The sequence below is a fragment of the Liolophura sinensis genome, chromosome 10 (genome assembly GCF_032854445.1).
Source record: "Liolophura sinensis isolate JHLJ2023 chromosome 10, CUHK_Ljap_v2, whole genome shotgun sequence".
NCBI lineage: Eukaryota > Metazoa > Mollusca > Polyplacophora > Chitonida > Chitonidae > Liolophura > Liolophura sinensis.
In genome coordinates, this window is record NC_088304.1 from 19,499,372 (window position 1) to 19,512,270 (window position 12,899).

General features: G+C 40.6%; 2 protein-coding genes across 2 annotated transcripts; both read right to left on the reverse strand.

The window, feature by feature from the left end:
* Positions 1 to 289: 289 nt before the first annotated feature.
* On the reverse strand, positions 290 to 5,606 carry LOC135477205 (indolethylamine N-methyltransferase-like). The gene is made up of 3 exons (XM_064757361.1): positions 5,333 to 5,606; positions 2,789 to 2,993; positions 290 to 767 (listed from the first exon to the last, which is right to left on the reverse strand). The coding sequence occupies exons 1-3, from the start codon at positions 5,469 to 5,471 to the stop codon at positions 326 to 328; spliced, it is 786 nt and encodes a 261-aa protein (XP_064613431.1). The 5' UTR covers positions 5,472 to 5,606; the 3' UTR covers positions 290 to 325.
* A 3,513-nt stretch (positions 5,607 to 9,119) lies between these two features.
* On the reverse strand, positions 9,120 to 12,664 carry LOC135476795 (uncharacterized). The gene is made up of 3 exons (XM_064756925.1): positions 12,557 to 12,664; positions 11,829 to 11,880; positions 9,120 to 10,746 (listed from the first exon to the last, which is right to left on the reverse strand). The coding sequence occupies exons 1-3, from the start codon at positions 12,655 to 12,657 to the stop codon at positions 10,354 to 10,356; spliced, it is 546 nt and encodes a 181-aa protein (XP_064612995.1). The 5' UTR covers positions 12,658 to 12,664; the 3' UTR covers positions 9,120 to 10,353.
* Between the last annotated feature and the right edge of the window lie 235 nt (positions 12,665 to 12,899).

Consider the following 12,899-nt stretch of genomic DNA (forward strand, 5'->3'; position numbering starts at 1 on the left):
TGGGCTCTGTTGGGTTTCTCAAAAAATTATAAACTATACAACTAGCAAGGTACGCGACTTGGATATGGGTTAATTTCTTGTAGTCCTCTAACACACTTCGAATCTCAGGCCTCATTGAAAACTGTTGATTGTTTCTCTTTAGCCTACACGATTCGGTCAAAATTTCTTACTCTCTTTATTCCTTGGGAGTTTCTTTTGAACGGCATTTGGGAATTGAACCAAACAGACGGAGCATGATTATTATATGATGTCTGTTTTGACACTTTGCTGTCTAGTCCAGAATGTGTACTTTTATTCAGAAAATGATATATTTATTTATTACATGTTATTTTTCTGACGGATTCTTTTTCTTAGCCACCATACAGAATATACTCTTCCAGTCGGTGTATGTCTTTCTCTCTTGAGACACGGGTGTGTATTCCTTCCAGTTGTGAATGGTAAAGCCTTCCTCGGTCCAGATCTTGCACACGTCTTTCTTGTTCATGTAGAGCACGTTGTAGCGGGTATCCTTGACGGTGTAGTAAGTCTCCTCCAAGTGTCCCATTTCTACCATCCACCCCCCGGGCTTCAGCAGGCTAGAGACGTTCCTCACGATCGCCCGGTACTCGCCCAGCGTCTCCGGAACGGCGTGAAGGCAGAACGTCGACGTCACGGCATCAAACTGAGGGAAGAAACTAGGCTTCAGCGGACTGGCCGAGCGCACGTCACAGAACAGAATTCCACTCAGCTTTTGGGCCACCTCGTCACGAATGTCTTCCCATGTCCGTCTGAAATGAACCGACAAATTCGTAGAATTATGAAAATTGCACAAAATGGTGGAGCAGTTATTGTTTGGTAACCATCGACCAAGAAGAATCCCGGAATTCAATGCAAAATGTGCAAAAATTGTGCATGGGTAAGGCATGTTTTTTAAAACTTGATTTAAAGTTCCTATGCATAACCTGCACGCAAAACGTCAAAAAAAATTAGACATTATTTGGAGCAGTTTAAGTACATGTACGACAACCAATTCGTGGTGGACGGAAACATAGATGGAATAGATAGAAGGGGGGACCCAACTTGGTAGCCCTTGCTTTTCGCGCAATCGTAGAACAGACAAAAGACGTTCATTCATTCGCATCATCAGCCCTAAAAGCATCTGATATCTTATTTAGAATCTCACACACACCTAACACCTGGACAAAAACATTGGTTTCATTATTAAATGGTTAACGAAATCCCTACAAAATCTGTGGAAGCCAATAGCGTCACTTCTATTTATGGGATTTCAATCTCCAATGCGATCGACGTGAGTTCAAGTCCAGCTCCTGATCACTTCCACTCTGGTCGTAAGTGGAAAGGTCTGTCAGCAAACGACGGATGGTCGATCGAGGGTTTCCTCAGGGTTCTGTCAGGTTTCCGCCTACAATAATGCTGGTTGCCATAGTATTAGTGAAATATACTTGAGTACGGGGTAAAACTCTAATCAAATAAATAAATAAGTAAATAATCAACTACATGTATAAGACAGAAAGATGGCACGTGAACTCTACATCAAAAGCTGTGTACTGAACAAGAAAACGAAGTGCCAAAACTATACAACGTTACTTGGAATCACTACGTCCTTCTACCATGATCTTTCGAACGATGTAAATGGTTACTGACATCACATTCAATTTTTTTTGGGATTGGATGCGATTACAGCACACCTGCTGCATTTTTTTTCCACATCAGTGGAAACTACGGAATACCCCTACTTCCAGGTAACTATCTTCCGTAAGAATTTCATGTAGTTTTTTTTTCATTCTAAATGTAAATTCATTAATGAAACTGGTTCCTCGGTATTTGACTTTGGACAAATTGTTTAACCATCTAAAGGCTTGAACTGTGATTTGAATACTTCGCTTGGTAATGCGTTCAACTCGCGGTTCACAATATTATCTACCCATCTGGTACGAAAGAAATTTTACATTAAGATACAGCCAACAGAACAACATATCGCAAATCGGAAATATTAGTGCTATGTCACTGAAACAAATATAAAAGTTCATACGGTTCTTGTACTATGACTATCTAAAGCCACGTTCACAGAGTACGGTTGTGGAGTCGACCCGTTGAATTCGACTGGGCTAATGAAAGCAGGACATGCGCTATTTCGTGTGATAGTAGCATTCGACAAGTCCCATAGTTTGAACACAGATTATGAAATAGGCTCGTCCTGATTTGACAAGTCGCATCGTGCAAAGGCGACTGTATGCAGAAAAAAAGCAAATCAGGAAGCAAACGATAATGGCAGCGCAGAAACTTGTGGAAATCATTGCAAAATTTTGAAGCATCCATCGTTGCATATGTATAGGGATCGAGAAGGGGACGTCTCTCCATAACCAGTTAATAGCCTGGCAAAAACTGTCCCTCTTTGTCCGAAGAAGAAACACAGTGGGGTGTAACGCATTTCATTGGGTAATGGCGATTCTGGTCCAAGCTGGACTGACCACTGCTCTCTTACAATGCATGAGTAATACATTATCAGTTTTCCCACACAACACTATCCCACTGGCTGGGATGATCAACTTAGGCTCGAATTATTTTAGGCAGGAAAGGCTGCTCTCGACTGTATTGTATGTGTCAAAAGGCTAGTGTGAGTTGACAAAGAACGAATGCCGATAAAATTGTTGATGAAATGTTAATGTGTGATGACAAAGAACGAATGCCAGTAAAATAGTTGACGAAATCTTAATGTGTTGCATAAAGAACCAAAGCCAATAAAACTGCTCATCTTCCAAAAAAGCCTAAAAAAACAGAAGCTTACTCGTCTGAGAATTTCTTGGCTAAGTGCTTGAAGAAGGGGCTGTAATCGTGGAAGTTGTGGTTGGAGAGCCACTGGTGTAAGGCCCGGCGGTTCGACTCGGGGAAGTCGCTCAGGTACACCTGATCAAACCTCAGGCATTGCTCTATGACGTAACAGATGGCTGGGCCCGTCCCGATGTCCAGTAACCTCTTCCCGGTTATCTCCCCTGAAAAGTATAGTTAGTTTCATTCTAAAAGAATTTTTAGCTGCGACAAGCCGATATATAAGTCACCGTGTCTCTCTGGAGGTCGGTCGGTTTGTTTGTCTGTCTGTCGGTCTGTCAAAGGTTTACCATCTTAACGTTTTGCATGGGGAATTCACATTAGCAGGGTCTCAAAGTAGGGATTTTCTATGAAAGCAAAAACTGAACTTTTGCCGCAAGTCACCACCGCTCATTGCCAAGGTACCGTGATGACAGCCAGGTGTGTTGTCGCTCCTTATTAATTGTGCTCTACCGTTTCGTTGGGTTTATGGTTAGAGCGTCCGCCTAAAAGCCGGAAGACCTTGGATCAAACTTGGATTGGGTCATACCAAACGTTTTAAATATGGTATGAGCAGGTTAGGGCAAGGAAACAGCACTAGTCACCCGGTGTCAGTATAATGGGGGCGTGTCATGTCTGCTGTCTTCGGGACTTTGGTTACATGGATTCGCCAAAAAGTACACACATCTTATGACTCATGATCCCCATTTGACTTAGCAATTGTTACGTACTATATAAAAACCGAAGCACACATACATACCTATGGTGTTCAGAGTGTAATGTACATATGTGACAATTTCTACTCACTCAGCCACTCAACCATGACAAAGGCTTTGTGAACCCCAAATGTCATCGATTTTTCCTATCGAATACATCTGACTTCCCAGCATCGTAGTTTCAATCTTGCTGATTGCTTCATACAGATTTCAGATTAAGCCGCGTTGACACAATGGGATTTGGTGGACAGATTATAGACCTAAGCGTATTTCTATAAGCCGCGTTCAGACGATTTGATTTGTTGAATTCTACAATCACCTGAAATAGTGATATATATCCTATTTTTACTTGTCCAGTCCAATTCGTCGGACCCATTCAACAATCGCGCCATTTAAAACCGACTTTTTCTAGATTCTTTGCAAAGAACATATATTTTGAAGAATCGTTTATTTTATTTCAATAATGTATAACGCGGCACTCAAAAACTGTTTTCACTGATACAAATTTTGTTTTGGAAATTCATCTTGCGATAACTGACCCTTAACGCCTACTATGGCCGTGGTCTGGTATACGATATCTGACGCTTAAAGTCCATTATGGCTGTTGTCTGGTATACCATAACATAAGATAACATATTATATTTATTTATTTATTTGATTGGTGTTTTCGGCTGTGCTCAAGAATATTTCACTTATACGACGACGGCCACCATTATGGTTAGAGGAAACCGGGCAGAGCCCGGAGGAAACCCACGACCATCTGCAGGCTGCTGGCAGACCTTCCCACTTACGGCTGGAGAGGAAGCCAGCATGAACTGGACTTGAACTCACAGCGACCGCATTGATGAGAGGCTCCTGGGTCATTACGCTGCGCTGGCGCGGTAAACTGAGCCGCGGAGGCCCCTGACATTTTATAATGCATGTATATACAACAAGGTTGCAGGTTTAACAACAAGCACAGATTGATGATATAAGATCCATCGACACATAGTCCTCGTAAGATTTTTGCCTAACTTACGTTGTTCCACAATATAATTTGATTGGTGTTTTATGCAGTACTCAAGAATATTTCACTTATACGACGGCGGCCAGCATTATGGTGGTAGGAAACCGGGCAGAGCCAGGGGGAAACCCACGACCATCCGCAGGCTGCTGCAGACCTTCCCAGCTACCGCACTGGTGAGAGGCTCCTGTTCAACAATATAAAAATGTACTCTTACAGTAAGGAATATGTAGATATGTACTTGATGTCTGTTTTGCACGGTCCTTCGAGATAGCACTGACATAACAGTATAATGCACGAACTACTCGGTGACGACCAATAAACAATCACCTGACCAAAGCCATATTTTAACAGAAACAATTTGGTCAACAGAAAATGTAATATGATGAAAAGTTAATGACACACCATGCAATATTCATTCTAAAGATAACAGACAAGATATCTCGTAACAGGCCACCACTCGATCTTCATCAAAAAATAATGTACCTTAAACTTACCCACAACTCACAACACGACAGTGACAATTCGCTCACGATGATTTGCTGAAGGCGACAAAATGCGTTAGGTGGAATTTTCTTAGGCCTTAGAGCCTCACCCCACCTTCAAAATGCAATTTTTTTTCATGCTGATATCTGATAATTATAGCTTCTGCTGTAAAAAAAAAAAAACAATGCCAAAGGTCGGTGGTTCTGACCGCCATCGTATAAGTAAAATATTCGGCGAGTATGGCGTTGTGGGAATCAGGTAAATTCATAAATAAAAATGGTGACGATATACTGTTACATCGACGCTCCAGCGGAAATACCTGTTTGAAAGATGTCATGATAGTGACTCAGCATAAACTCGGTCGTTCCATCCACGGACTTCACGCTGCTGTAGTAAGTCTTCAGGTAGAATTCGGCATCAAAAGAATCTTTGTAATCGTCCTCTTTGGACGCCGCCATGACATATATCTCTGTATACACTACTGCAAACGAGTGCTGAAAAATACTACCAATACCCTACGACTCAATGTTATTAGCCGATTATTACAATCCCGTTAAATCTGTGCACTATATATGAATTATCTCGGACTTCGATCTGGTATTGACAGCTTTGAAACCGACTCTGATTTAAAATCTTTTAAACTATTTAGCATGCATGTGATATATCTTGTGAGAGGTCCTCACGAGTTTGCCTTCACCTACGAGACGGTTACATAAGATTGTGATACTAAAGGCCACTCACGTGCAAGGTAATTTTATGTAACTTTGATATGATGTATGCGCTCACCGGTGTATATGAGGAACTAATCCGACTGCTCTAAGCGTGTTTAATTAATTACTTTATTTATCTGATTGGTTTATTTATTTGTTTATTTGATTAGCGTTTTACAACGTGCTCAAGAATATTTCACGTATTCGACGGTGGTCAGCATTATGGTGGGAGGAAACCGAACAGCGCCCGAGGGAAACCCCAAAGGTGTGCTTAACCCTGCAAAATTCATTTATTAAGGGTACCGTATAACGGCAAAACCGATGTGGATTTTGACCTATCACGACACTACAGGCTATCTTACCAAATGACGACTATACCGATATTTAAAAAAAGCCAGGAAACTATATTTCCAATGTGTATATACTTCACAACCCAGAAAAGATTGGCCTACCGCCATGGTTGCCTGGCACTAACACAGAAGTACATGTATGGACTCATCTGTATTACTTCAGTTGAAGGCACCCTCGTCACATTTGTTTCTTCTTCACATCTATATCAATATTTCCTTTCAACTAGATATGAACAGGCCTGCGCGTGCTAGCCTGTTACGAATTAATGTCACGCGGATTTACCAAGTATTTTGGGTCAAAGGACACCTCCCCACTCCCGATCACACACCCCTGCAAAAGAATGAATGGAAGTGAGACATCATACACCACGTGGTTTAAGTCTCACCAACCCCGTGATCTCTCACAATCTTTGGCCACCTGATAAATTAGCGACCCGATATCACCATAGACATTTGATAACCCCGTTGATCCTCGATCATTACCTGTAAAAACTCTCAATAACTCGAAGTCATCGTTCAAGGCCATAAATACTTAGATATATAGCTTCCCATTTTCTTAACTTGCATCGGCGCCTTTCAAGTGAGAGATATCCAGCGCTTGCTGTTTTTACTTGCACACCTCACCACACCTCTCGGGATTGCACATAAAACCGTTCTTGAACCATTAAAACTAATAGGTCTACCTTACTTGAACCATTAAAACCTCCTAACTTGGCTTGCACCTAATAGGCCTACTTTACCTGAACCATTAAAAACCTCCTCACCTGGGATGCACCTACCACCTTCCTTGAACCATTAAAACCTCTTCACTCGCGGGGTGTACCTAAACCTTCATTGAACAGTAAAATCCTCCTAGCTCGGGATGGACCTAAATTCTTCCTTGAACCATTAAAACATCCTCACACGGTTTGCACGTAAAATATTCCTTGAACCATTAAAAACCTCCTCGCCTGGGATGCACCTAACACCTTCATTGAACCATTAAAAACCCCTCCCTCGGCTTGCACCTAACACCTTCGATGAACCATTGAAACTTCCTCATTCGTGTTTCACGTAAAAGTTTCCTGGAATAATTAAAACCTCATCATTCTGACTGAGCACACAAAACACTCCTTTACCCCGGAATCATTAATTCGTCTTAAGATTTAAGCCATACTCATATAGTCTTAGCTTAAAAACAGCTCTTTGTGACTTTAAGTCATAATCAAAACATGTTTTTACCAACATTGTGACTAACCATAGAAATTTTTGTTTGATCTTGGGTTTTCATGACAAAACTGAAAATTAAATTAAAATCAAAGTTCAGGGCTAATATTTCAATACGTCTTGTAAGGCAGGTTTGTAAACAATGAAGTGGCAAAATATAAAACCCTAAACAGGTCATCACCAAAAGATGTGTCATATCGCCGTTAAATAACAGGTCATCCCTTGAAAAGGAAACCAGGTCCATACTATCACGAAACAATAGGTCGCCTCAAGGGGGTGGGGGGGGGAAGGCTCTGTGCAGATGGAAACCTATTCGCCCAGGTGGAAACCTGACAACCCAGGTGGAAACCTATTCCCTCAGGTGAAAATCTTTTCACCCAGGCGGAAACTCACGCGATAAAAGAGGACCCAGCTTGAATGTTGTTTGCATTTATCAATAAAATAAACAAATCAGCAGCATCGGTCGGTTTTAGGACCGTAGTTAAGGAGATACTCTATTGGTAAACATAGATCTTTTCTTCCTCACACCTCCCTCTGTCATCTTCAGTCAAAACTTCCCCACCCCTCTGTGGAAACATTTTACTTAGGTGCACATCTTTTCATCACCCAGTTGGGAAACGTGACATGAAAACGTAATAAGAACTTATACAAAAATTGAGTATCCGGCCGTACGTGGGAAGGTCTTCCAGCAAGGTGCAGATGGTCGTGGGTTTCCCTCGGGCTCTGCGCGGTTTTCTCCCACCATAATGCTGGCCGCCGCCGTATAAATGAAATATTCTTGAGTACGGCGTAAAACACCAAAGAAATAAATAAAAATTGAGTAAATATGAAATAACTTACATGGGAGACCGCACAGTTGTAATATTTTTCAGTTTAGTTAACGCCTGACCTGGAGTTTGGTTTGGTTTATTTATTTATTTATTTATTTACTTTTTGTTACATTGATTTCCTGTGATGGTAAAATAAATAGTGGATATATTACATATTACATCTGCTAACAAGCAACACACGAGCACTACGCTACCCGTAGCAGTTGGCCCACATGACTCCATCGCAAAGGCCGGATGATGACTACACAGCTTGGACCCATATTACTTTAAATGTATAGGCGAGAAATTCTCCGCTGCTGAGACAGCATGGTAGACTTATCCTGGCAGAGTCGTTGGTAGGCCATACCTTCGGGTGACGATTTGGGCATCACGTCAGGGTAAGTTCACCAGAGACTTGCCAGTGAACCGTGGTTTACTCCAGCCTGTTCAATTTCCTCCACCCCTGACATAATTGAATCTATGGCATAGATGTATATCCAGTGCAATATAAAACCGTAAGTTAGATTTCTTTTGCGGTATGGTCTTCGAAGAGGGTTTTTCCAGCCTGTTACTTCCAGTATTCGAAAACCTGATAGAAAGCTCCTCAGTTCAAATTGGAACTAATGTCAGCGCAATATGAACCGACAACGCGAAATCTGTCTGAAGTGGTTTTAGTAACGTTGCATTGACATCATCCAGATGGACAAATGGACGCACATAAATGTTTGGTAAAATAGCCTGAGTGTTGCTTAATGCCCTACTCAAAAAAATAGTTCATTCATACAACGGGGTCAGATGAATGGGTGAAGGAAACGGGGGGGTGTATGGGGTAAACCAGCGACATTTGGCACGCTTCTGACAAACTTTCCCACGTGTGACATGTAACGACTTGCACCCCATATTAGTCAAGTGGAAGGCAAGTAGTTTTCAGCAAGTCTTCCTCTCCCATAACACATGAAGTACTAGTCCAGAACACAACAAATACCAGGTACAAATCAAACAACAAATGTGAACAACTGGTATCTGTATTTACAAACCAAATTAGGTGTTTTCTTTTGAAAGTTTATTGCAGGTCGTGTTATTTCAAACCCTGTTTAATAGGCTATGAATGTTCAAATGAAGCATGAATTGAACATAAGGTGTATATGTTTACAGCATAATTATGTAAGATGTTTTCAAAGAATGTTTGATCTTCAAATGACACATGCACATATGCTACTCTCGGCAAAACATCACTTTTCCAAATTTACGCGAAACGTTCTCGAAATTCTAAATATAAGAGTAGATATAATCATATAAGGAATTGAGTATGTTATTGCTTAATCCCATGACAGAAATTCCTCTTTCATAGTAAAAACACAGGGATTGTGAGAAACACAGGGATTGTGAGAAACACAGGGATTGTGAGAAACATACTGGAACATACAAACACATAAATAACATAATATAATGAGATTATCACAAGGGGAAATGTACAACACTGTTGTATAGCAATATACACCAAAAAATAAAAAAAAATAATAATAATGAACAAACATAAATTTAGGTATTTTATATCACAGCAAATATTATCAAAGAAAAATTAATTAGGTGTAAAATTTAAAGAATATCTCTTTATAGATTGAATATTGCATTTGTTATGTTGGATAAAATAACTGTTACAAAAACCACAATTTTGCACAAATTGCCACAAAGGATAAATATTGCAAAGACAAAGAAAGTTAAAGTATAAATAGGGCTTTACTCCTATGTTTAAAATTATTGCAGAGTGTCAACCTTTCAGACAGAAGGACCTGCTTCATACCCACTTAGATCAGAGATTATTGATCACAACTGTAAATAACTGAGGTCTGATTTGAAGGTTGATATAAACATTGCTACTATTATCATTTAAATTCTCATCATTTATTGCAAAACAAAATAGAACATTTTGAAATACAAAGTGAAATATACAGTTAGGCTGGAATTGTATTTACTTATCACAGTCATGTATGAGTCTTTTCATTAATAGTGCAGGTTTAGTAACGATTTTGTTTTCATTTGATTTTATTTCAAGAATACACGTTCTACTTAAAACACCCAGTATAAAAGAAAATAAAGGGTATCAAACATAACAATTTTAGAGTAAATATTTAACAAAACCAAGTAGACAGAACCTCCCTCCCAACCTGATTCCTCTCCATAAAACCATAAGACAGATCTCTTATTTGTTTACCTCCCCAACCCCGCAACCCGCTCAGTTCCCACCCCACTCACTCTACACAATCAGTAGTAGTCTTCAAATGGCATGAAACCATGGCGATTATGTTGATGAGTAAGTCCATACACCTTTTCTCTCTGCAGAGGTCCAAAGATGGAGTACACCGGCTTTCTGTATGTAGATGTCATGTAGTTTGACCTGGCATAGAGGTTTGGTTCTACCTGAGAAATGCGGTTCAAACCACGCGCCCTCATGGTTTCAGCAGGTGGGGTGCCACTCGTGTAAAAGCGTGATGACACTGGCCAGTCTTTGTTTTCTCGGCTCCACTTTGGTTCGGCTGAAGTCCCGGGGTTATACTGCCAGTCCTGGGAGCAGGGCTCACGGCGGTCCACGTAGCGGGGGAGTTCTGATCTCCTTATAACAGGTAAGCCAGAGTCATACCACTTGTCTGTCCAGTGCTGAGGATCAAGCAGTACTCAAATTGTTGACAATATCACAAAATGATTTTGACAATGTATGTAAACTATAAAATGTTGATCTGTTTTAGTCATTTTCCGTTCCACAAAAACAAAACACTGTTATTACACTTGCATCACTTGCTAAATGACATCACACAATTTTGATCATGGGATGTCTATATCTCTTCATCCTTAGCATTTGTGCACGTATCTGATTGCTGTTTAATACCATACTCAAAAGTTTATACTTATATGATGACAGTAAGTTAATCAGTGGAGGAAATCGGCATAATTCAACCACATTTGGCAAGATATTAGGTAACTTTCCTACATATGATGTACAGATATAGGTGGAGGGTAACTGGTCATCAACAAACTGTTATGCTACTTAAACAACCACACAAGCACCGTCAACCACTCACTGTCAGCAAGGCCCCCCATAAACAGTTAGAATAGAGAAAAAGCCAATTCCCTGTCCAACATGTCCAAGGCCAGGATTCAACCTGCACCTTGTTGTCCTTGCAACTGAAAGGCAAGCACTCTGACTGCACCCTCCACCATTAGTATGACAAAATGAAATACATGTCTACACTATATTTGTTAGAAGAAATGATCATGGTTTAGCGCCACGCCGGCAAATTTTTCGGTCATATCATGGCAAGTCCTTTGATAGAGTGAGTGAGTGCGAGCTTGGAGTTTAACATCTTACTTAACAATTTTTTCAGTCATATGATGATGAAGGAACCCTTAGAGTGCATGTAATTTGCCTCCTTCTTGCACGATGGATTTCCACTGCTCTTTTATCTAGTGCTGCTTCACTGAGACGACAAGTAAGCTACCCGACCCTTGCCATTATACTGGTACAGGTCAACCGGTCCTTGCACTTCCCCTTAGTACTGAACGCCACGTTACCCAACCCAGGATTGACCCTGAATCTCCCTCCCTGAAGTGGACACTCTAGCTTCTGAGCCATCAGGGCTCATTCCTTTGTTAGAAGTAACGTGTCTGTATTATCATTGGGGCATTCACATGCATGTGCTGAACACTTTGAGCACACACCACTGATTATCACAAATTCATACCTGGTATGACTGCCGCCCTTCCCTCTGAGTAAATTTCTCTGGGGCATACCTCCTATTTAAACAGAAAAAAATGGAGATGACATATTCACAAAAATTACATAATTCTCCAGGACAGAACAATATACAGCGCTTGGCCTAGTATGGGTGAAGATCAAAATCTTGCTATCCACATAATCTGTTCCATTTTTGAAACTATCGACACTGGCTCTGTATATTTAAATCCATGTGATTCAGATTAATACACTGGTCAGTAGCCTACTATTCAGGTCTCTATGTATGATTTGATGTTAAAAACACCAAAAAAGGAGTAGAAAGGAACCTAAAAAAAAACGCAATATATTACATGCTGTAACTTGTAGTAAAAAATGAATTAGTCATAATAATGCACGTTTTTCAGCTGATTCAATGCGCTCGATATTAACGTTCAGTGTTTGGAATACACATGAATGTCACATCTAAACTTTTAGCCTGATGCTAGTTTAGTTCAACTTCTTATTTCAGTTCTTCACTTTAGAATATAATCTTGGCTAAAATGTAAGGTTAAAGTCACAAAAACACAAAGCTTGAGAAACGTGAATAGGCCTATGGCCCTTAGACTGTCTATTGTTTACTAAGGCCATAAGGGAAGGCAGACGGTGGTGAAGCTTTGTTCATCATAACTGCTAATGATAACAGTGTCAACTGTCAATATTTAAGTGTCATATGGATGAACTTGGGATATACTTTACTTGAACATTTCCTGTGAGCTGGGGTATTTGGGCACATTTGGAGGGACATTTGTCCAGTACGGATATCGACTCCCACTCCCGTTGAACAGTGTTGCTGCCATGTTTACGTCTCTCTCTCTCTGGTTGTGTGGCCCCCTTATACGCTCAACAAATACCCCATGAAGTCGAATTCCACATGCAAAGATCTTGTCTCTCTAAAGATAGCAAGCTTCAATAATGTAAAATAATTCGGTACGGAAGAATTTCGGCGTAAGCTGCTCTGAGGCTGCAGATTGTGCAGCCACTGAGTATTTTTTAACGCCATTGGCGGCCCGTAACTAGGAAACACGCGTGCCTGGATACG

Coding starts and splice junctions, on each gene's coding strand:
- LOC135477205 (XM_064757361.1), bottom strand. CDS start 5,471: ATGGCGGCGTCCAAAGAGGACGATTACAAAGATTCTTTTGATGCCGAA. Junction 2,994..5,332: donor TCATGACATCTTTCAAACAG/GTATTTCCGCTG, acceptor TATACTTTTCAG/GGGAGATAACCGGGAAGAGG. Junction 768..2,788: donor GCCAAGAAATTCTCAGACGA/GTAAGCTTCTGT, acceptor GGTTCATTTCAG/ACGGACATGGGAAGACATTC.
- LOC135476795 (XM_064756925.1), bottom strand. CDS start 12,657: ATGGCAGCAACACTGTTCAACGGGAGTGGGAGTCGATATCCGTACTGG. Junction 11,881..12,556: donor AGCTCACAGGAAATGTTCAA/GTAAAGTATATC, acceptor CTGTTTAAATAG/GAGGTATGCCCCAGAGAAAT. Junction 10,747..11,828: donor AAGGGCGGCAGTCATACCAG/GTATGAATTTGT, acceptor CTTGATCCTCAG/CACTGGACAGACAAGTGGTA.